At 40.5% G+C, this 24,025-nt stretch overlaps 2 protein-coding genes across 8 annotated transcripts; both read left to right on the forward strand.

Annotated features, from left to right (window-relative positions):
• Positions 1 to 892: 892 nt before the first annotated feature.
• On the forward strand, positions 893 to 9,577 carry gldn (gliomedin). 4 transcript variants are annotated; one of them, XM_056417255.1, is made up of 28 exons: positions 893 to 1,241; positions 1,976 to 2,027; positions 2,133 to 2,150; positions 2,237 to 2,308; positions 3,025 to 3,117; positions 3,268 to 3,387; positions 3,723 to 3,776; positions 3,896 to 3,973; positions 4,208 to 4,294; positions 4,395 to 4,484; positions 4,981 to 5,067; positions 5,146 to 5,220; positions 5,407 to 5,487; positions 5,579 to 5,668; positions 5,751 to 5,825; positions 5,986 to 6,066; positions 6,159 to 6,248; positions 6,331 to 6,405; positions 6,631 to 6,711; positions 6,803 to 6,892; positions 6,975 to 7,049; positions 7,204 to 7,284; positions 7,377 to 7,457; positions 7,560 to 7,616; positions 7,765 to 7,839; positions 7,982 to 8,107; positions 8,215 to 8,365; positions 8,457 to 9,577. In XM_056417255.1, the coding sequence occupies exons 1-28, from the start codon at positions 924 to 926 to the stop codon at positions 8,926 to 8,928; spliced, it is 2,925 nt and encodes a 974-aa protein (XP_056273230.1). In that variant the 5' UTR covers positions 893 to 923; the 3' UTR covers positions 8,929 to 9,577. The 4 variants fall into 4 exon arrangements, with proteins under 4 accessions (XP_056273230.1, XP_056273231.1, XP_056273232.1 ...); XM_056417256.1 differs by lacking the exon at positions 7,560 to 7,616 and having other exon boundaries at positions 7,780 to 7,839; XM_056417257.1 differs by lacking the exon at positions 5,146 to 5,220.
• A 2,574-nt stretch (positions 9,578 to 12,151) lies between these two features.
• Positions 12,152 to 23,185, forward strand: clpxb (caseinolytic mitochondrial matrix peptidase chaperone subunit Xb). 4 transcript variants are annotated; one of them, XM_056417268.1, is made up of 16 exons: positions 12,152 to 12,350; positions 12,460 to 12,494; positions 13,055 to 13,132; positions 14,179 to 14,339; positions 14,462 to 14,576; positions 16,067 to 16,221; positions 16,326 to 16,485; positions 18,248 to 18,289; positions 18,941 to 19,117; positions 19,261 to 19,425; positions 20,501 to 20,589; positions 20,680 to 20,844; positions 20,937 to 21,233; positions 21,624 to 21,716; positions 21,797 to 21,903; positions 22,024 to 23,185. In XM_056417268.1, the coding sequence occupies exons 3-16, from the start codon at positions 13,078 to 13,080 to the stop codon at positions 22,112 to 22,114; spliced, it is 1,872 nt and encodes a 623-aa protein (XP_056273243.1). In that variant the 5' UTR covers positions 12,152 to 12,350; positions 12,460 to 12,494; positions 13,055 to 13,077; the 3' UTR covers positions 22,115 to 23,185. The 4 variants fall into 4 exon arrangements, with proteins under 4 accessions (XP_056273243.1, XP_056273242.1, XP_056273244.1 ...); XM_056417267.1 differs by having other exon boundaries at positions 12,152 to 12,494; XM_056417269.1 differs by having other exon boundaries at positions 12,152 to 12,494; positions 18,254 to 18,289.
• The last annotated feature ends 840 nt before the right edge of the window (positions 23,186 to 24,025 follow it).

The following is a 24,025-nucleotide window of genomic DNA, read 5'->3' on the forward strand; positions in this document are numbered from 1 at the left end:
GCTCCGCTTCTTTAAACATGGGAACGGATGCAAAATCAAAAAGGGGAAAACAATGAGAGAGATTATGTGCTTCTGATGAGATGCCCTTCAAGCTTAGTACCTGAATAGCTGGTATTCTGTTGATGAAGATGTTGGCCTCAGATTTAAGGGTTTGGGTGGCGGCTTTTATCCCAAGTTGGCTGAAAAACCTGCTCTCCTCATTGTACTAGAGACTAAACTGGGAAATAAGAACTGTTTTGCAAATGGAGAAACGTTACTGTTACTTCTCCATCGACACAAGTGGAGAAGAAATAAGTAACTATTCTATAATTGTAAAGGCATAACACACAAACACATACAGACACACACACGCGCGCGCACACATGCAGGCACACACCCACACACACACATACACGCACACACACACACACACACACATACACACACGTACATACACGCACACACACACACACACACACACACACACACCCACACACATCCACACACTCACAGTCTTTTATTGAAAGCTTCTGAAAGCTCTTTTATAAATACAAAGAATGCTCCACTTGTTCAAAACTTATTTATTCCACTTCCTTGTCATTTTGTGTAGGACTGGTGGCAATATTGAGACAAAGAGCATCAGAATGATGAGAACCATTACTGTAAGCAATTCTGGGAATATGTCCATGAGCTGCTTCTGAATCATCAAGGCCTCCAGATTTGAACTATTTCCCAGATGCGTGTTGTTGCGCAATGCACCACGTGGTTCCCCATAGTTACAAACAGATCCTGACATGTTTATTTCCCTCTCAATTTTCCCAGCTAGAGCGTAGTTCCCCTCTGACGACTCATCTGTTGGCAAGTGGTCAGATATGTGCTGTATGTGTGTGTGAATGTCAGAGCTCAGATTACTCTGCAGTGGAGGAAGAGCGAGCAGCACAAACATGAAGGAGAGTGGAGGTTTTTTCTGGAAGGTGCTGCTGGTGGGGATGTGTGCGTTGCTGCTCCTGAGCTCAGGAGGTTTGGTGTTCCTGCTGGTAAGACAGAAGGAGCTGACGGAGGAGCTGGTGAGGTTGGATGCCCAGGTCCAGGTGCTGTCTCAGAGCTGCGGGCTGCAGGCGGGCGTCCTCCAGCCATCGGACCCGGCGGAGGCTGTAGAGCTCCTGAAGCTCCAGCGCAGCAGAAGGAACCAGGAGGGGAAACCCACAGGAGGCGAGGGCGAGAAGGATATGATGATGCTGATGACATACTCCATGGTTCCTGTAAGACACCCACATGCTTTAAAGGGGGCTCTTTATATGGAATTGTGAATATTGCAAACTGTTAACTCGTGGAAAGAGAATTTCTCATGATGTTATAATGAGACAGGAGAGAGGAGCGATCAACATCTCTTTGCTTTATTTTCAATGAAAGCCAAGAGATGTTGTTCCTCTCTTCTCCGATTTGGGATAATAATAATCTGTAAAATGCAAATACTCCTAGATAGAGTCAGTTGCAGTTATTTGTTTTTCCACTGAGTGTTTCCAGGATAATTGGTGTAGAGCAGTGGAGCGTGACTGCTCCTCCCTCAACTGCACTCAGTCTGATGGGAACTGCCTCTCTCCAGAGGGCGCGACTGGGTTTTGTGACAGCCCATTTATCAGCCTTGTTTTTACCAAAATAAAGTCTAGTCTTATTACTGATCTGATTGATTAATAATCACCAATAATAGTTAAGGCTACAGGTACTTTTATTTTAAATTAGTCAATCTTTTATTTTATGCATTAGTTGATTAATTATACAACATTATTAATTGATTATTAAATAGTATTGGGTCAAAAATCAATTAAGCGTATCATGTGGTCAAATCTAATGGTGGAATATTGGGAAATTAAAATAATTAATAATGTATTTTGTAATCTTCTCTCAAATCATGAGAGCAAATGGGTCGCACTATAAAGCTTTCATATGTTGTAACGATCAACGCTGACTTCACCGTCTGTTTTCTCGCTTTCAGGTTAAAGCCTTCATGGATCTGTGTAACAGCTCCAAGGGACTTTGCTTATCAGGTGCTCTTCCTTTACAATGCTGTGGTTGTTATTGATGCTGTTGCTTCCACTTTTTTTTGATTGTAATCTATTTATTTACCCCCCCCCCCCCCCATCCCCCACCAGCCCCAGCTGGACCACCAGGTAAAAAGAAACCTTTTAATTAACTTCATCGGTTATTTAAACCAAGCTGAATTTGTTACTGCAGCCAAAGCACTTGTGCCTGTTAGGTTTGCCTGGTAGAGCTGGTTCATCGGGTCCTCAGGGTGTGCCCGGGCCGGAGGGGAGACGGGGAAGAAGAGGTGAGACATCTGTTGTGTCAAATAGGACTAACCCCTCTCATTATCTGTGCACCACAGAAGACAAATAAACCCAGAAAGTCAGTTAAACGTTTCAAACAGTCTTCCACTGTTCAGCCATCGTGACAAAACATGACAATGCCGCTCACTTTTCTGTCACTGCAACATTAGAAAAGCATTGGAGATTGATTCATGATTGATTACTGGACTGATAACACCTGAATTATGCTGGTTCGAGATCAGCTCGGTTGTATTTAGCACTTTGAGACTGCATGTTTAAAATGCATACATGTTCTCAGTCTATAAAACATGGTCATCCTGGTTTTCATTTTCTATGTTCAACTCATTGGTTTAACCCTTGTGTTGCCTTCGGGTCATTTTGACCCGATTCAATATTTAACCCTCCTGTCGCCTTCGTGTCAATTTGACCCGATTCAATGTTTAATGTCGGTGTTCTTTCGGGAGTCAACAAACAAACATAAAGTACCTCACACTTAAACTTGGAAAACAATATTAATTCTAATAATTTTCTGGAGATTTTAATAGCTGGGGTCATATTGACCTCAAGGGTAAAATATGTTAGTAAATATAAAGGTAACAGGAGGGTTAAACATTGAATCGGGTCATATTGACCCGAAGGCGACAGGAGGGTGAAACATTGAATCGGGTCAAATTGACCCGAAGGCAACACAAGGGTTAAACTAAATACTTGTCAATAGGAATTGCTGGTGAAAAAGGAGAACCAGGACCTAAAGGTGACGCTGGGCCTCCCCAAGGGAAAGGAGAGACCTACAATGAGATTCTCATTGAGGGTGAGCAATGACGACATATTTGAACCTCATATAAATAACGGAATTAACAGAGAGAAAGTCAGTCACACATTGTTGTTGGTTTAAAGTGCCTGTATTGTTTATTCGGCCAGTTTTACATGACATAAAGCCACTGCATGTTAATATTTGAAGGTACTCCTGGTCCAAGGGGTCCAGCAGGCCCAGCTGGTCCAGCATGTCCTGCTTGGTATTGTAATGACGTGAGAAACAAGATCCTCAGAGAACACATCCGTCAAAACAACATGTCGCTGGGTGAGCAGAACAGAGTCATTAATCGGTGAACCAGCATGTTTCATTTTCACAGCAGAGATTGCGACGCAAAGGCCTCTTTGGAGAATGTTAAATTAATAGTGCTAACAAATTAAAAGTCAGCCTTCTGGCAACAAACATTGTGCCCACACATTTTATTTATTAAAGGACCAGCGTGCAGGATTGAGGGGTATTTGTTGGCAGAAATGGAATATAGCTTTTATTCGTGTGTAATCACCTAAAACTGAGCTTGTGTTTGTGTGACCTTAGAATGAGCCTTCATAACTACATAAGGTGCTTGGATAGTTATTATTTCTTATCTTACTCTACATGTTTAGATTCATCTCCTTCTGTGACCAACGGAGAACACCGCAACTCAACAATGAACAATGGCAGGAAGAAATTCAGAATTTACATTTAGTCTATAACAATTCTATACGTTAATTATTTAGATTATAGGCTGTTTGTGACTTCGTAAAAATAGTAATGTATGATGTCTTTATTTCCACAGAACCTCCCCATCCAGTAAATGAGAGCGTTTTGAATGTTACTGCCTCTAAAAAAGCTCTAAACACAAGTACAGATTCTGGTAAGCAAAATCTAAAGCTGATCCAAGAACTGCTTTGTCAATAAAGAAATACTATTGAACAAAAAGCAGGCAAATTCAGAGAATGTAACTACAATCTAGTTGTAAACCATTTTGAGAGTCAAGTAGATTATGTTGACAGATTTAAATTGTTTCCAATGTATTTTATAACATAACCGTTTGTAATATCATGTTAAGTGTAAAATGTATGGTAATCCAAATTCTGTTTTCTGTTAGTTTCACATCGCCCTGACCACAGACACGACCTGTGGATGGAAACGGGTACAGAGAATGTTACAGAGGCATCAACTAACGTATTAACAGGTACGCGGAGCTGAAACTCATTCTTGAAATGTTTGGCAGATTTGTTCACAATGTACTCGTCTTATTAAATCTTATTATTAATCTTATTAAATCTCCACAGTTTTACCAAGGCCACATCCAACTCATGAAGCCTCCGGTGGTTTTAACGTTTCTGACTCGGAGAAACTGAAAAAGACGGATAAGAAATCTGGTAAGCAACCAGCAACATAATCTACACACACACACACACACGTATGTATTACACATATATATATCTATATCTATATATATAGATATAGATATAGATATAGTGGAAGCGGTCATTTATGATTTGATTACCATAATAATAATTTTTTTAATTTGTACCAACATGACAACTGATTTTATTTCTTTATTAGCTGCATGTTACTAGCTGATCCTCATGAACAGATATATTGGATTTATTTGATCTTATACCATTGTAAATATAATGTTAAAGTTATTGCACTATGTTGACTGTTGATTGTTTTTGATTGTTGTTGTATTGTTTGTTTGATCAGTCTTTGTGTGTCTAACATAGGGCTGCAACTAAAGATTACCCCCCCCCCCTCTTCTGTGGGATTCACAAATCCCCCCACCCTCTCCCCACCCCTTCTGATTCTGATTCTGATGTGGAAAGGAATAAAAAAATGCATCTGCAAGAAACTCAATCCCTTTTTTTTCCCCAGAGTCAGTATCATTTCATAAAGACTACAACCACGACACCCTGAAAAACACACATAATGTTACAGAAGGACCAATACAATTATCAACAGGTACATACACTCTGTTTTGAATAATGAAAGTGACCATAACTTTAAAAAACAATATATATGTTTAATTTCATTCAACAGCTCCTCTTTCTGTGGAGCAAAATGGTGATTCCTTCAATAACAGTGACACTATTATTGATGCACACATGCAAAGTGGTAAGAAACTGTATATTGGTCCCACCAGTAGACTACTCACAATATATCACTTACAATTGTGATTTCTTTTTTTAAAGATAATTTTCACTAGCAACACGTGATCGAGTATGTTGTTTGTGAATTAGGAATTGCAGTTTTAATTATATTTAATATTTGTACTATGTCTTCTGATTTTTTTTCCTGCAGCATCAACAACTCCTCGGCCATTTGACCACAGCAGAGATGTTACTGACCCTCAGAAACCTCGAGACACAAACATGGAAGCTGGTAAACAATCAATTTGAACAGCAAGGGACTTAAAAACAAACTTTAACCATATGAACCAAAGTTAAACTCCCAACTTTTTTTTTTTTTCTAGAGTCAGTATCATTTCATCAAGACGACGACCATGACAAGTTGAACGATACCAAGAGAGAACATATTATAGACCGACTGATAAGATTATTAGGTAGAAACACTGTGTTTTGAATTATGAGTAAAGTGAGTATAACTTTAAACAGTTGTATTAAAAGTTTCATTATATTCAACAGTTCCTCTCTCTGTGGACCAAAACAGTGATTCCGTCAATACCAGTGGAACCGTTATTGATGCACTCATGCACAGTGGTAAGAAACTCTGTATTGTGTCATTGTTTTGTGTCCGTGTTGATCAATTCACACATTTAGTTTCAGTAGTTTTGATCTCTCACCTTGAAAATAAGAACATTACATATTTCTTCAGTCTCGAGTTGAATCTCTAGTTGAATCTCCTTTTTCTTTCCTGCAGCATCAACAACTCCTCGTTCAACTGACCACAGCAGAGATGTTACTGACCCTCAGAAACCTCGAGACACAAACATGGAAGCTGGTAAACAATCAATTTGAACAGCAAGAGACTTAAAAACAAACGTTAACCATATGAACCAAAGTTAAACCCCAAACTTTGTTTTCTTCTTCTAGAGTCAGGATCATTTCATCAAGATGAAGACCATGACATGTTGAACGATACCAAGAGAGAACATATAATAGACCTACTGATAAGATTATTAGGTAGAAACACTGTGTTTTGAATTATGAGTAAAGTGAGTATAACTTTAAAATGTTGTACTAAATGGTTCATTTCCTTCAACAGTTCCTTTCTCTGTGGACCAAAACAGTGATTCCTTCAATACCAGTGGAACCATTATTGATGCACCCATGCACAGTGGTAAGAATGTTGATCAATTTACACATTTAGTGTTTGCCTTTTTTAAATTTGGTATCTTCCCTCAAAAGAGGGATATTTCATATATGTACCATCTCTAGTTGTTTTGTGTCAGTGTTGATTAATTCACACATTTAGTTTCAGTAGTTTTTTCATCTTCTCTTGAAAAGAAGTACATTTAATATTTGTACCATCTCTTTTAAATAAATCTCCTTTTTCGTCCTGCAGCATCAACAACTCCTCGTCCAACTGACCACAGCAGAGATGTTTCTGACTCGCAGAAACCTCGAGACACAAACATGGAAGATGGTAAACAATCAATTTGACCAGCAAGAGACTTAAAAACAAACTTTAATGATGAGAACAGAAGTTAAACCCTAACCTTTTTTTTCTTTTCTAGAGTCAGTATCATTTCATCAAGATGACGACCATGACATCTGGAACGATACCAAGAGTGAAAATATTACAGACCGACCGATAACATTATTAGGTAGAAACACTGTGTTTTGAATTATTAGCAAAGTGAGTATAACTTTAAAATGTTGTATTCAAAGTTTCCTTTCATTCAACAGTTCCTCTCTCTGTGGACCAAAACAGTGATTCCTTCGATACCAGTGGAACCGTTATTGATGCACCCATGCACAGTGGTAAGAAACTGTCTATCTGTGTCATTGTTTTATGTCAGTGTTGATTAATTCACACATTTAGTTTCAGTAGTTTTTTCATCTTCTCTTGAAAAGAAGTACATTTAATATTTGTACCATCTTTTTTTTTAAATAAATCTCCTTTTTCGTCCTGCAGCATCAACAACTCCTCGTCCAACTGACCACAGCAGAGATGTTACTGACCCTCAGAAACCTCGAGACACAAACATGGAAGCTGGTAAACAATCAATTTGAACAGCAAGAGACTTAAAAACAAACTTTAACCATATGAACCAAAGTTAAACCCTAAACTTTCTTTTCTTCTTCTAGAGTCAGTATCATTTCATAAAGACGACAACCATGACATGTTGAACGATACCAAGACACATAATGTTACAGACCGAAACACTGGTAGAAACACTGTGTTTTGAATTATGAGTAAAGTGATGTGATCATTAATTTTAAACATTATATACAATGTTATTTTTCACTCCACACCTCCATTTCCCACAGACCAAAACAGTGATTTAATAAACAATGCTACAGAGGCACCGACTAAATTATCAACAGGTAAGAATTGCTCTTTTTCAAATGATATGTAAAAGTAAAAAATAACTGTTGAAATATTTGGTTATGTACTTATGTCTGATGCCTTATTTTGATGCTGCACGATAACACCATTAGTGTCTATGTGTATTTATTTCCTTTCATGTTTCAGACTCACTTTCTGTAGGTCTGGAGAGGGAGGCCTCCACCATCAGTGGACATATTACCAAAACACCGATGAGAAGTGGTAAGAAACAGTTTTGTGTCCTGTGTTTGGCTTTAATAATAACAAATTATCTTAAAAATATATCTATTCATCTATCCATCCATGCATCTTTCCATCTATCTAATAACTAATTCAAATACTGAACACATCTTCTTTTATTTAGAGTGCCACATTAGAAGTATTAAATGTCCGGAGACAGCCGCCACAATGCAGAGCACTTATGGAGCCTGGATGTCCGATGCGTCCCGGCTGGAAGGAGGGCGGTACTGGCTGGCCGATCATTTTTCAGGTGTTTTGCTATTTATTTATGTTGATAGTAACCACAAGTCTACAAATTATTCATCAAAGATAGATGTGAGTTTTTTTGTGTATTTACAGTAAACATTTCTTCCCCAGGTCGAGTTTTGGTGGAGCACAGAAACATTTCGACATTACTTGATACAAGCAGCAAGATGATAGATGTCAGGAGGTACTTCCAGGGCTGTGGTCATGTGGTTTATAAGCGGTCATTTTACTTTCACAACGCAGGATCAAACAGGCTTATCAAGTAAGTGATTGTATTAACTTACATAAGACTTAGTCTCTGTCTTTTTAACTTACTCATGCTGACTTTTTTGAACGTGTGTAATATTTTACAGATTTGACCTGAACACCGGTGAAACAAACACTCTGACTGTGGCAAACAGCAGATATCACAACCTGAATTATCTTTTCGGAAACTCAAAGACATATTTCAAGTTTGCTGTGGATGAAAATGGACTGTGGGTCATTTTTGCAGCAGATACAGACGATGATGATACGATAGTTGCAAAGATCAACACTGACACGTTCACTGTGGAGTCAGTCATTCACACTGGCTACCCTACAAGTAAAGCAGGAAATGCTTTCATTGTATGTGGGGTGATATATTTTACAGATGACGAAGACAGAAAAGTTACATATGCCTTTAATTTAGTGAAAGAGAGTCCTCTGGATGTAAGTTTGGATTTAAGGACAGGCGATGGCATCTTGACTATGCTGTCATATTATCCCAACAGGAAGCTTCTATACATGTGGGACAACAGCAGCGTGAAAATATGCAAAGTTAGAGTCAAATTGACCAAGAAATAACACCAAAACGTAATAAAGAAAGCGATAAAGATATTTGTAAAGTCTCAGTAGATTTACGTGAAATTCTTGAATCACTGACTCGATTTTTTTGGAGGCTTCAGTTACACTGGCTATTGTTCACAAGAAATGTATTACTCAAATTAATAACTTCTGATGTTCATGTGTTGATTCCAAGATACCTATATCTGCATTTACACAGATCCTAACTAGGGCTCTAAAAAAATGATGAGACATGTTATATTTCAATTATTATGTACTGTGAATGAGAAAGTCTGTTTTTAATGTCACTATTGAACATGAAGGTCATTTAAAATGTCTAGATAATGTTGATTTATATATGTTTTGTAATTAAACTACAAGACGAGACAATTACATTACATTACTTTTTATTTAGCTGATGCTTTTATCCAAAGCGATTTACAATAAGTGCATTCAACGATGAGTACAAACTCAGACCAATAAGAATCAAGAAAGGACCATTTCTTCAAGAAAGCCAAACTACAAAGTGCTACAAGTAAGTGCCATTTGAGTTTTGACTAAAGTACTTTTTTTTTTAGACAAGGGGACATGAATGATTTGGTCAGCACCAAATCTTTGTATGTATGTTATTATTATCATTGTTGTTAAATAAAGTATAACAGAACTCTGATGCTTTTTTCTGCTATTTCTTATATTTCTGATTGTTTTACATGTAGCCGAGCTAGGCTGCTGTAATGACAGGTATCTCCTACTCCAATAAACTACGATAATCTGTTTAATTAATTTCAGACCACTGTGTGATTCCACAACAAACATATATTGTTGCCTCAAAATTCTGTGAATCTTTGCTTGTTCAGGATAGCATTACAAATTTACGAGGATCACCCAAACGCCACCCAGACGTGGAACACTTGAACGCACCAGCAGTCATTATTTTAAAAAAGAGCCAGATTTACATTAAAAGGGAAGAATTAACTATGTTATATAATGCTGAAGCATTTCGATAGGTGAGCAATGACGAAGTTGTTATCTTTTTATTATAAAGTTTGGGAAGTGGGAAGACTGCCTCGTGCATGGAAAGAGGCTGTGATGATCCCAATCAGGAAACCAGATAACAGACAGATTAACCTTGGAGACCAGGGGATTGATAACACCTCATTAAAGTAGATTTCGGAAAGGTAGAAGAACAATTATTTGTTTAGAGACAGCATAAAACATCCCAGGCAAATAAGGAGTCAGTGATGGCTGTTTTTTATGTGGAAAATGAAAATGATATGGTTTGGAAGGAGGTGGTGTTGATTAAATTAAATATGATGGGAATAGGGGGGAAAGTATACAATTGGATTAAAGACTTTTTACTTGACAGAGTAATCCAAGTCAGAATTGGGAAAGCACTATCGAGAAGATACCCAGTGGAGAATGGAACACCTCATGGTAGTATTTGGTCCAGAGAGCATATTAAATAAAGGGAAGGTACAAGACGCTGTGAATGAAATAAGATAGATGGTCTTATGCATGGGGATTTAAGTTTTCAGTGGGGAAAACTAAAGCAATGTGGTTTCCGAGAAAGAGAGGAGTGGATACTCAGATAAAGATGTATTAACAAACGATTGACAAAGTGAAGGTTTTTAGGTTTCTAGGTGGGTGGTTTGATGCTAAGTTAGCGTGGAATGAGCAGATTCAGAGGATAGTTATGAAATGTAAAAATATTTTAAATGATGAAGTGTCTTACAGGGTCGGAATCGGGAGCCTGCAATGAACAATATTGGTATTGCTCTGATGAGATCAGTTTTCGACGAATTATTTTCTTAATTTAAACAAAACCAAAGCACTGAAAATTATTGGTAATATTGCAGAAGTGGTGGACGATAGACTACAGACAACATATCAATCATTTACCCCCGGCATACACAAATGGATCTAAAGATCCTAATACAGGTAGAACTGGTTTTGCTGTCACCATTCCACCCTTTGAGGATGAGGTCAAACGAAGATCATCAGACCATCTGTTGGTGTATACAGCATTATCTATTTTAACAACACTGCAGTGGGTGGAGGGGGTTCAGATCAGTAAGGCCATCATTTGTTCAGATTCCAGTTCAGCAATATTATCATTACAATCATTCACATCTCATAGCTGGCAGGATTTAATCGATGAAATATACAAAACACTGTTCCGACTTTATCATTTGAGTATTTTGGTATCATTCATGTGGGTGTCGGCACAATGAGGAGTAAAGGGAAATAAAGCGAAAAATTAGGAAAACAAACATTGGAATGTCAGAACAAGACGGACATGTTATTCAGCAACGAATAAACTAAATCAATAATCAAAGAAAGATCATTAAGGAATGGCTGTTGGGATGCTGCAGGCTTTTTTATGCTATTCAGAAAGAAGTTGGAAAAGGGAGGATAACCAGAGGAAGCACTGGAGAAATACAATATATTAACCAGACTGAGGATTGGACCCAATAGGCTGAACAAAACGATGCTATTAATAAATAAACACCCAACAGGATGTGAGCCCTGCAATATAGTGGAAAATGTACAACATATCGTTTGCTATTGCCAGAAATTCATAGTTGAGACAGAAAGGCTTAACCCTTGTGTTGCCTTCGGGTCATTTTGACCCGATTCAATATTTAACCCTCCTGTCGCCTTCGGGTCAATTTGACCCGATTCAATGTTTAATGTCGGTGTTCTTTCGGGAGTCAACAAACAAACATAAAGTACCTCACACTTAAACTTGGAAAACAATATTAATTCTAATAATTTTCTGGAGATTTTAATAGCTGGGGTCATATTGACCTCAAGGGTAAAATATGTTAGTAAATATAAAGGTAACAGGAGGGTTAAACATTGAATCGGGTCATATTGACCCAAAGGCGACAGGAGGGTGAAACATTGAATCGGGTCAAATTGACCCGAAGGCAACACAAGGGTTAAGAGGAAGCTTGAAGTAGAGGAAATACAATTAAGAGGAGATGCATTAACCTTGGGAGCAGGAAAGGTACTGCAATATTTAAAAGAAACAGGATGGGGTGGAAGGATATAGGTTAGGTTTATTCATATATATATATATATATATATAATGTGTTTCAAGGATAGATAACTTTGGTCCACATCCCAATGCAGTAGGTGGCGGTAATGCACCTTTTGTTGTATGCCATCCGCCATAATGCCTAAACAGAAGAAGAAGCTGCTGACAACGTTAGATCTCAAAACATCGGGATGGGTGTGAGCTGCATAGACGAAAGCGACGCCGCCATCTTGCTTAAGCCCGTCACACCGATTACAGATCGCGTATGTTGCCTCCTGCTACCCAGAGAGAAAGCTAACTAGCAGCTAACTGGGTAACCGACCTAGTGCATAACAGCGTTACATCACTTTGGGTCGTCTCCCACCTGGGAAATATCGGCCTCGAGAAGACAACGCTGACTGCTGTATGTGTTGCGATATCAGTCCGACACACTGAGCCGTTTCACTAAAACAACAGGGCGAAACGCTTTGGTGACTTTGAGAATTTGTTTGTTTATTTATTTTTCCGAGTAGGGGCTGTCGAGACGCGACTGGTTTCATCGAGCCCTGTGAGTAAAACGGACATGTTGTCTCTAAATATCCGACTGAGAGTTTAGCTGCGTGTCTGCCTGCTAAGGTTAGCTCACGGTTCGTGTTAGTGTCAGGCCGCTCATAGAAACCGCTGCGCAGCTCTGCCTGTCTGCCTGTCTGTCTGCCTGTCTGTCTGTCTGTCTGTCTGTCTGTCGGTGTTTGTCATGTCAACTGGCAGAACCGTCAGGTAGCTCTGGCTTGGGCCTAGTTTGAGGAGCTACTTATTGATGTAGCCCAACTAGCTACGTTGTTTATTTAGCCGCGATTCGCTGCCGTTAGATGGCAGGACGTCTGACCTTGATAACCCAACACATTATTACATTTACAGAGTAATTTCAACAAATTGTATTCGTACAGCAGCAATCAGCTCTGTCGTTGCCACCTTCACCAGCGAATGACCTGCTAATGCTAACAGTGACGTTGAAGTTACGAAACCAAACAGCCAATCAGTGTTTGCTGCTGTTGTTTGTTAGCAGCTCATTCACACTGCCCCTGTCTTTCGTCTGGACACAGTGTTGACTTTATGTTTATTTTTCAGGATATTGAGCCACACGAAGAGTTATGTCCTGCCCGTGCACTTCGGCTGCCAGGTTGTTCCTAAACAATGCCCACAGAGGTGAGAAAGTGAAAGTACACATTGCCCCACCTGGCTAACAGCTGCAGGACATTGTGCGAACGTTACTCGCCGCTGTTTGTGAAGTAGATCTGCTGCTCACACGGACAGCTGCTGGTCCGTCACCTCATGCCAACTGCAGGTGTACAAGTGTCTTAGTGGCTGCAATAAAGCTGTTACGTTAGTTGTTAACTTGCATCACAGAGTTGTACAGCTGAGATTTAGCTTCAAGAGTGATAATACACACGTGTATGAAATCATAAATATTGTTAAGTTAACAATAACTTGAACTGAGCTTATGTGTAACGTCAGCCAAAGCTCTTCACACTTGCATAATGCAACATGTTCAGCGACAGCAGTATACCTAATATGGACTCGGAGCCCCAGACCATGAACTGTTGCTCTAGATTATATGGTGTGTGTTCAACTGATATCAACTACAGACCAGTATGTTGCTTTGTTTACTCATCTGATGTGTTGATAACTAATTAAGTTATCTGTCCCCAACGATGCATGTAGGGGGGCAACTAACAATTATTTGTATCATGAATTAATCTGTCGATCATTTACTTGATTACCAATGTATTTAGTACTCTTTCAAGTATAATAAAATTTTTCACAATTCTATTATACTTGAAAGAGTATAATACAATTTGTATTATACTCTTTCAAGTATAATACAATTGTGAAAAATGCCCATCATAGTATGGCAGAGCCGATGTTGGTGGGCCAAAGCCCAAATATATTCTGTTTATTACTATGCTGTATATGACAAAGGAAATTATCACATTGGAGAAGCTGGAACTAGACATTTTTTTTATATGTTAACCTAAAAAACGAGTGTTGGTATGTTTATATAAATACTTGCAGCTACATTTTCTTTAGATTTGCCAATGGCTTGATCAGCTCTAGCATGACAAATGGGAGCAGTTAGGGCAATATGTGTTGTATCGGTCATCACATCATTTAAAATGCCATTAGCATTCATTTGAAATGTATGTTAACAAAAAATTGTTTTTTTGCTACAGTAAATAATGTTGTGTTTTCAGGATTGTCCTGCTCCCGGATCCAGTTGTTTTCGCTGAGTCGTCAGGGCTCTCGGGGAAATTATTTACCCCCGAGGGTACGGGTGAGGTCGTTTTCAGAGGCGGCTGTCTGCTATGCCGTTAAAGATGGGACAACTAAGGACAGTGGAAGCGATAGTGGGAAGGTAATCTCTTGGAGGAGAAATCTAATTTGTAGCTCTTTTCCACTGTAGTGTTACCCACTACTCTGTAAATGGAAGGGTTGGTATGTAATAAAAAATGTGCTGACGCTGATGTTTTTACACAGAAAAGCCTCAGTGAGGGGAAGAGACATTCTGGCTCTGGAGGATCAGGCAAGGGGGGAAGCCAGCTACGTTGCCCTAAATGTGGAGATCCCTGCACACATGTAGAGACCTTTGTATGTGAGTAACCTTATTAATATTCGACAACCAGATTTACCAAGACATTTGATCTGATGGGAATTTTAGGCGCAAAGTTTATGTAGAAATCAAGATGAGTAGGTGTGAAAGGGGAGGAGTATATCACCAATGTTTTGAGTTTGCAAACAAAAATACTCTCGAAAGAAACAAAAGAGAACTAGAATGGGCACTCGGTAGAGCGCATACCTTCGCATATCACAAGATTGGGCATTGAATTATGAACATTTTGGCATTAGTTGCATGCCAATTGGACAAAAATGTATCGTGCTATGGTAAAAAAAGAGTTTGACCTTTCCATGACATTGACCCGATTGATCCCAAAATCTAATCAAATGGTCCCCGGATAATAACCAATCATCCCACCAAATTTCATGCGATTCAAGAACATTTTGACCTTTCCATGACCTTGACCTTTGACCCGATCGATCCCAAAATCTAGTCAACTGGTCCCCGGATAATAAACAATCATCCCACCAAATTTCATGCGATTCGGTTCAATACTTTTTGAGTTCTGCGAAAGATTTTGACCTGTTCATGACCTTTGACCCGATCGATCCCAAAATCTAATCAACTGGTCCCCGGATAATAAACGACCATCCCACCAAATTTCATGCGATTCGGTTCAATACTTTTTGAGTTTTGCGAATAACACTCATACAAATAAATAAATAAATACACGGCGATCAAAACATAACCTTCCGGCATTTTCAATGCGAAAGTAATGAAGAGCACAAATTATGAGATGTTCTTTTTTATGATTATGGAAACAAGGCATCTTACAGGGTATATCCTGCATTATTTTTTTCTTCAATAATTGTTGAATACAACATGGAGGTGGAGAAAAATCAAGGGAGTCGATGAGTTGTGCACTGGCTGAAATAATAAACAGGGGAAGTGCAGCCGCAACCGATTTGTCTCAAACAAAGTAAGACACCTCCTCCTTCAGCTCCAGGGTTTCTGGTTTGTTTTGAAACTTCATGGCATTGGAAACTGGTCAGTCTAGATCGACCAAGGCTCCGTCTAGGCCTGTCTGTGACTGTTGAACCACGTCATATGAGACAATAAGCTGATGCATACGAGCAGCAATGTGCTGTAACTTCACTATAACCAGTAACCAAATATCATTTAGCTGTGTCAGTGCAGCTTGGCCATGGCCTGCTAGGTTTCAAATCAAAGTTCATGTTGAAGAAAGAATTAATTAAAATGTGTTGATAATAAATGTACCACGGGCAATGCTCGGCAGCATGTGAACAGCAATTAGTTTTCTCTCACTTATCCTGTTGATAATTCAGCAAGTTTCCCTGTAGGTTCGGACCAGCAGTAGAACCTTTTTGGCCATTTTTCCACTTCAGCCATATGAGCCACCTGTTTGTAGTATGTTTAAGTGAGTTGGCTTAATGATATGCAATCTTGAAAAAATGTCAACCTGGTTGTGAAATGTTTCTTTGCGTTGTGTGTTTATTCTTTTGTAGCATCAACACGGTTTGTCAAATGTGAGAAATGTCATCACTTTTTCGTGGTTCTGTCTGAAACGGAATCTAAGAAGGGACTAAACAAGGAGCCAGAATCTGCTGCGGAGGCAGTGAAACTGGCATTTGCACAGAAACCTCCCCCTCCTCCTAAGAAGGTGAGAAATTGAATCAGGAAGTCAAAGTATGCTTTCTCATTGAAATGTGACACATCCTGTTGTAATAGTCCTGTTATGAAGTGGGCATACTTTTTTTTTTCCAGATATATGCTTACCTCGACAAGTACGTTGTTGGCCAGTCTTATGCAAAAAAGGTGTTGGCAGTTGCAGTGTACAACCACTACAAGCGCATCTACAACAACATCCCCGCTGGGAGTCGGCAGCAGGTGGAGGTGGAAAAACAGCCCTCACTAACACCTCGTGGTCAGTATCACTGTTGTCTGTAGATATTACTTCATTTCTCCCCTGCCGACTCCGCCCTCATCACTGATATCATCACTGCCTCTAAGACAACCACCTGCTCCCTCGACCCCCTCCCCACCACCCTGACCAAGGCCTGCCTCCCTGCCCTTATCCCCCATCTCACTGCTCTCTTCAATCAGTCACTGTCCCAAGGTCTTGTTCCCTCTGTCAGATGGTACAGAACTCTGCCGCCCGCCTGCTCACTACCACCCGGTTCTGTGATCATATCACTCCTGTCCTCCAATCTCTCCACTGGCTCCCCATCAAAGACCGCATCAACTTTAAAGTGCTCCTCCTCACCTACAAAGCACTTCACTGCCTGGCCCCCCCTTACCTGACTGACCTCCTTCTTCTCCATCGCCCTACCCTAACCCTCCGATCCTCATCCACTCCCCCCCTCATTGTTCCTCCGTCCAAACTCAAACACTTTGGTGATCGAGCCTTCTCTCGAGTTGCACCTCGTCTCTGGAACTCCCTCCCCCAGCCTGTCAGAGACTCACCTTCACTTACCACCTTCAAATCCCGCCTTAAAACCTACCTCTTCTCCCGAGCGTATGACCTCCCCTACCCTTAACCACCTCCTTTCCCCAAACCCCCCCCTCCGCTTTGCTTCTATTTTTCCCTGACTACTGTGTTTTGTTGTTCTGTTCTATTTTGTCTCTATATGTTGCCCATTCTTGTCTGTTCTTTTGCTTTGCATTTTCTGTCAGCGTCTTTGGGTCATTGAAAAGCGCTTTACAAATATAATGAATTATTATTATTATTACTTAATGGTGGAACTCCTCCCCCCCCTGTTTTTCATTTGAAAATGCCCTTTCTAATGTCTTTATTCTAAACTATTGTTATGCATATGTTGATTTGGTTTCCTCAGATCACTTTGATTAGTCAATTCACTGTTAATGAATTCACCCGTACACCAGACCATCATCATAGTCTGATGACGGTAAATAATGTCGTGCTTCAAAAAGTGAATGGGAGTTTTGAAAGAAATGGTTCATTTGTCAATGAAGTGACTTTGACAAAAGGTTTATGTTCTGTATCTTTTGTCTTTGGCCCAAATCTGTTCTACTCTAAATATATAGTGCTGAGCTTTGAACGACTTCTGGGCTCTGTTTTTTGTTTTCATTTCATACTCGAGAGCAGAGACGGACCGCAAACATGGTGAGGGAGAGGTGGAATGAAATACGCCCAGGAACTGTAATTTAAAATAGAATTTACTGTATATACCACTCTTTAGATTTTAATATGATTCTGGGATTCATCCAACTATTTAACATTTTTTAATTAATTATGGAATTAAAATCTATCTAAAAACAATGTCGTTCTCATTCAGCTCCTGATGAAGTAAACACTAAAAAGATGCAGTTCTACAAGATTACACTAGTAATAATTCATAATAACTTTGTTTACAAGCAAGTGCTAAAAAAAAATGTTTCAATTGAAGTTTGTTGCATTGAAGCGCTGAAATTTAGTGCACAATAGCTTTTGTTTTCTAAACGTAATCCAGTCATTTACTCATAAAATCTACACAAATAACCGATGAGAGGTTGCAGCTGTGGCCTTCATTTACAACTTGTCTTGAATCGTAATCTGTATTATTTGGCATTTGTTCAATAACCATCTCGCAACTGTATAGATATTCTAACTGGACTGTAGTGATAATGTCATAATGGTAATGATTAATGATAATATTGATTTGGGTACTTTCATCCTCTTCCTGTAGAACTAGAGATGAGAAGACGAGAGGATGAGTACAGGTTCACAAGTAAGTGATTGGTCCTCCTTACTGTTGTTTTGATCAGAGGCCACTTAATCACAACACGTACACTGCAATTTCTGTCCTTATTGTCATTCTGTATGTTTGCACATATGGAAAATTGACAAATAAAACTGACTTTGACTTTGATGAGTTGCACAAATGCCAAAATGTACAGACGGCTGTTTGTTCTGCCTTTTCCAGGCAGATATTTCAAATGACTTATTTATAGTTGTACTCAACCTAAATAAATGATGCTTAATCAATCCACCAGATGATCAGTCAATAAAGCAGATGATGCAGTTCATTATATTTGAGGACATACAGATCCAGTTGAGCAGCGACTGTCATGCATAAAAAATATCTGAGAAACTGAAGCTCTTAAGATTATGTCTGTTAATCTTTGACTGACCGAAGAATAGGACGTTTGTACTTTTGCTCTTTCCGATCCAGCCTTCCTCACTTAGTAACTCCACACAGACTTGGGCATGCAGATGTTTACCCCGCACATGTAAATGTTTCTTTGCACCGTTTGATACATACACCAATAAAAGGCTTGTGTAAAGTGAGCTGCAGTTCACAAAGAAGGCATTTAGTCTTTATAGTTCCTACTTTTCAGTCCCAACAACGCTGACCCTGTGACTTCTCTTGTTGTTGCAGAACTGCTGCAGATCGCAGGGATCAGTCCTCATGGGAACGCTCTGGGAGCGTCGATGCAGCAACAGGCGAGCCAGCAGGCACCTCAGGAGAAGAGGGGCGGGGAGGTCCTGGACTCCGCACACACTGGAATTAAACTGGACAAGAGCAACATCATACTTCTTGGTCCAACGGGCTCAGGTCAGTGTTGTGTCAACATTGTCCTAAATTGTTCTATTGCACAGTGACATTCCAATCATTAAGACTCACACCGCTAAGTCAGCCGTTCATCTGTAAATATGGACCCGTCTTGTCAATACAAATGTTTTTGAAAAATTTCCCAGGAAAAACATTGTTGGCACAAACACTGGCGTGTTGTCTGGATGTTCCATTTGCAATATGCGATTGCACAACGCTGACTCAAGCTGGGTACGTGGGAGAAGACATCGAGTCAGTTATTGCCAAACTGCTGCAGGACGCCAACTATTCAGTGGAGAAGGCACAACAAGGTGGGCAGAGGGACTCGCTGAAAGGGGACAGTCTTTGGATTGGGGTTGTATGAGGTACCAATCCATCGTCGGTGTATGTAGATGACCATTAGCACGCGCCCCGTCGGCAGAAACAGACACGAGTACCAGCACAGGAGCAACGCACTGAAGCAAAACATATTTCAACCTCCTAAAAGAGAGGCTTGCCTCTAAATATAAATATTAGTTTTAGACTGTTGTTTAAAAGGGTTAGTTGGGAATCACCAAAGCCACACAAGAACCCAATAAAACGAATGTATCGAGGCAGCGGTGGACCAGTGACTTCCTGTTCACACGCTGTCATTTGAGGAATGGTGTACTTGTGTGTTTTTTTCACCTTTTTTTTATTCAGGCATTCTGAAATTGTCAGACACACAGTACCGATTATTAATTTATGGAAGTTTGTTTGCTGTTATAAATCTAGAGATGTGGATGATGATCAGAATACACAAACAAGTCTGATGCAAATAAAAAGGCACAGACTTAAAGAGCCGCCACACGCTAATTCAGTCAGTATGACATCATGGTGAGAGCGGTTACTATCCATCAGCCAACATGCAGCAGAGGACTCCAGGAATACGTCTAATAGCAGCAATCTGTCTGCTGCCATCAACTCTGATGTAATATAAACATAATAAAACAGTGCCTTGTAGAAAACTTACTTTTACATAAATTACTGCATTAATCACCTACAATCTGTTTAAATGTGCACTTTTATATCTCATTCATAACTTCCATTCCTTACATGGGCAAATACTTATTGGCTGGATCTTGTTGGGTGTGTTATCAGGAAGAAAAGAAAATAACAATCAAGGATTAACACAATTAAACATCAGTTATATTTTTTTACGGAGGTGACTTATCGCTGCTTTGCAACTGGACGCCGTTTTCTTCACATTTTAACCTTTTTAATTCAAGGTGGATTATGTCTCGTGCAAGCTGAAATCTGAAGCAAACATTTGATACATTCATGCTTGCTACGTTTATTAGAGAAAGTAAATGTCTGATGTTGTTGTGAAACTTAGACCTTCATGGCGCTGTGTTTATATTTGTGCAGGTATTGTGTTCCTGGATGAGGTTGATAAAATTGGCAGTGTGCCCGGAATCCATCAGCTGAGAGATGTAGGCGGAGAGGGAGTCCAGCAGGTCAGTATTCAACCGAGGTGAAGTCTATATATTCCTATATTGGTTGACCTAAACGTGTATTAACATTTACTCCCGTTTCCTTTCTGCCAGGGTTTGCTTAAACTCTTGGAGGGCACAGTCGTCAATGTTCCTGAGAAAAACTCCAGGAAACTGAGAGGAGAGACGGTTCAGGTGGACACAACAAACATCCTGTTTGTTGCTTCTGGAGCTTTCAACGGACTCGACAGAATCATCAGCAGAAGAAAGAATGAAAAGGTCAATTGAAAGCCTCTGACCGCCAGCAGACTCTGTCCACTTTGTCTTCATGGCCGCCTCTAATGTGATCTTCTTGTTTCGTGACTCTTCAGTATTTGGGTTTTGGGACTCCCTCCAACATGAGACAAGGGCGGCGCGCAGCGGTCGCCGTAGACTTGGCCAACAACGGCGAGACGGACACCGTGGCAGAGATCGAGGAGAAGGACCGGCTGCTGAAGCTCGTCGAGGCCAGAGACCTGATCGAGTTTGGAATGATCCCAGAGTTCGTCGGCCGCCTTCCGGTCATCGTGCCGCTGCACAGCCTGGATGAAGAGATGCTCGTCCGAATCTTGACTGAACCGCGCAACGCTGTGGTGCCTCAGTACCAGGCTCTGTTCAGCATGGACAAGGTGAGCACTCTCGTGTAGCGGGTACCGCAGCACACTGTTAAGCCGTGTTCGGACGGGCAGAAGCCCCCCCCCCCCATTCAACGAGACCACTCGGTAGGGGGGGGGGGCTACGGCTCAGCTGTTGCCACAATGCAGCGTCATCTAGTCAAAGGCCTGCAAGGGCACATTCCTGGTAGGTTACATTGTAACGGCAAATCAACAAAGTATTTCTACTGGTCCATAGATTATTGTCTCACTGGTACTGGAATATCTAATCTAATCTACCTGAAAGGCAACGCCTTTTTAAAAAATCAGACCTACAGGAAAGAACATGTTAGTTAACATGTTCTCTGCATGCGCTTGTACCTGAACGCCTGGACGTTGAGAAGTGAAACGACTGTTCTTCCTCAGTGTGAACTCAACGTGACGGCCGGGGCCCTGAAGGGCATCGCCCGGATGGCTCTGGAGAGGAGAACTGGAGCTCGTGGGCTCAGATCCATCATGGTATGTGATTGTTGCCATGGGTATCGTACTCACAAATGTGGCTGTAGCACAACAATGAAACTTGTCCTCATTTCCTCTAGGAAAAGATCCTCCTGGAGCCCATGTTCGAGGTGCCACAATCCGACATCATTGCTGTTGAGCTGAACAAAGACATTGTCCAAGGAAAATCCCTTCCGAGATATATCCGGTCAGTATCTCTCCGCCCGCGGGGCAATGCCACCCTCGTGTTCTGATACTGATCAGATGCCTTAAGCCCAGCTCACTGTCGTGTTGTTGGAAACCTGAACTGGGTCCATTGTAATTTCAGAGCCCCGGCCAAGGAGTCTACAGAAGAGGAATACGACTCGGGCATCGAGGAGGAGAACTGGCCTCGGCAGGCGGACGCTGCCAACAACTGAAGCACATGTCCCTCATTTCACCTAAAGACAGTCTTTGAAATCATTAGCTCATTATGAACCTTTTGAAACTCACTCTGGTTTTGACCTTTAGCCTCTGACAAACACGCTGTGGACTCTGTAGTCGAGGTAACGATGGAGCCTGCCGAGTGCTGATGAACAAGTTAAGAGAATGTAACAAACTTGGGTCCCGCGCATCAGATGATAATTCTCTAGCAGTGCACTCACAGGGTGGACCTTCATACAATATTTCAATCTCTGGGGATTGTTAACATTTTTATCTCTAAAGATATTGCAATTTTATTCACGAAAGGATTTGTAGCTCATTAGTGTTCCTCTCTTGTGGCGATGGCTGTCATGGCAAGGGAAGCAAATGGAAATTATGAGATCATACTTTAAGTGTGATGGTCACGTGTTATGTAACGTTTAACGCACCAGCAACCCAACAAAGCGGGTGTTCAACAACGGTGACCTTTTTAAAACCAGAATGGTTATTTCTCAGTGTTTTGCTTCCACTTGTCGCCGCTGCCATTTCGGGAATGTATCCGTTTACTTCCTGACCCGATCATCACAGGACTGGATCATTACGCTGGCTCTCAAAACAGGATTAGCCGGTTGCCGGGTAACTTTAAAATTATCCTCTGATGTTTTGTTTTGTAGTGTATCTCCTCCGACATAAAGTACACGACTGAATCCTGTTTTAAAATTTGATATTCAAGCTTCATTATCGTGATTCAACTCATAATCGGACAGATGACATCACAGTTGGCCGGATGCCGCTCAAAACCTGCTGAGTCAGGCAGCAGGTGTTTTTATTTTCCGATACGATCCCGTCTCCAGACACGGCCGGCCTGAACCACGCGGCCGTTATCTTTAAAACGCTGTTTGTGCTTTAACATGAGATGAAACTAGATCCGTTCTCTCTCTGCTTTTAAGTTTCCTTTTGCTTCAGTTAAGTTTAAAAAGTGCTTTTCTGTTTTCAGAGGTCTGTTGCAGCACCTGTAGCCTCCCCCAGTTTGTGGATCTAAAATTATTTGTGATTGTTGAAAATATATAAATAAAATGTAAATCTTTGTACAGCATTTTTATTTTTATTTGCCTTTTAAATTTGTCCGCAGAACCCAACATAAGCTTCAAATTGATTAGGTAACCGCGGCTATTGTGTCGAAATGTTTCTCAAATGTTCTCAACATAAATCAATAAAATAGGTAATGAGTGTCCCCGACGTCACGCTGTTGTTCCAGCCTGTTGCGTTGTCACCTTGATCTAATCTGTTAATCTCTGGAAAGTATTGCGCTGTTCTTTGTTTATCAATACCTCAGCAATCTCTAATCCCTTCAGATCCAGATTTATTTTTTAAAGTCACACTGTCTGAAATGTGCCTTTTGAATATGGAAGTAAATTAGGAAAATATTAACCATTTACAACAACAACAAATAATCAATGTATTTATAGCATTGCATGAAATACTTATTTATTCATGTATTATTGGGGCTAGTTTTGAGTATTACTCTCGGATATATTTGTATGCATCAGTTTAAATTCTCCATTATTTGTACTGTACATGTGGAGGTCGGATTATAACGGCTGTCTGTGGGGTGATATTGGTAAACAACTCATCAGCTGATTGAAGAGGCTTATCCCGGATATCACCTTTGTGTCAGTAATTTACTCCAAACAACCGTGAAGGCTTCAGAGGGCTGTGGACCGAAGAGAAGAGCCGACGGCGGTAAGAATCATGACCACGATGAAGTTCTGCTCCGATAACTTCAAACTCAGGAACTCGTTTCCTTTGCTGCAGGACATCCGCTGGTGAATATGAGCCCTCTGGAGGACGTCCCATTCCACAGCCGACTGGCTCCACCGGAGGAGACGGTGCAGCTCGTGACGGCTCCAGACATCACGATGCCAGAC

Source organism: Pseudoliparis swirei, chromosome 6 (assembly GCF_029220125.1).
Source record: "Pseudoliparis swirei isolate HS2019 ecotype Mariana Trench chromosome 6, NWPU_hadal_v1, whole genome shotgun sequence".
Lineage (NCBI taxonomy): Eukaryota > Metazoa > Chordata > Actinopteri > Perciformes > Liparidae > Pseudoliparis > Pseudoliparis swirei.

What these genes read in the sequence shown, in the direction of transcription:
- gldn (XM_056417255.1), top strand. Translation starts at nt 924, where the DNA reads ATGAAGGAGAGTGGAGGTTTTTTCTGGAAGGTGCTGCTGGTGGGGATG. An exon ending in AAAGACGGATAAGAAATCTG is followed by an intron (nt 4,485 to 4,980) that starts GTAAGCAACCAG and finishes TTTTTTCCCCAG; the next exon opens with AGTCAGTATCATTTCATAAA. An exon ending in AGACACAAACATGGAAGCTG is followed by an intron (nt 5,488 to 5,578) that starts GTAAACAATCAA and finishes TTTTTTTTCTAG; the next exon opens with AGTCAGTATCATTTCATCAA.
- clpxb (XM_056417267.1), top strand. Translation starts at nt 13,078, where the DNA reads ATGTCCTGCCCGTGCACTTCGGCTGCCAGGTTGTTCCTAAACAATGCC. An exon ending in GTGGAAGCGATAGTGGGAAG is followed by an intron (nt 14,340 to 14,461) that starts GTAATCTCTTGG and finishes GTTTTTACACAG; the next exon opens with AAAAGCCTCAGTGAGGGGAA. An exon ending in GTGGGCTCAGATCCATCATG is followed by an intron (nt 21,717 to 21,796) that starts GTATGTGATTGT and finishes CATTTCCTCTAG; the next exon opens with GAAAAGATCCTCCTGGAGCC.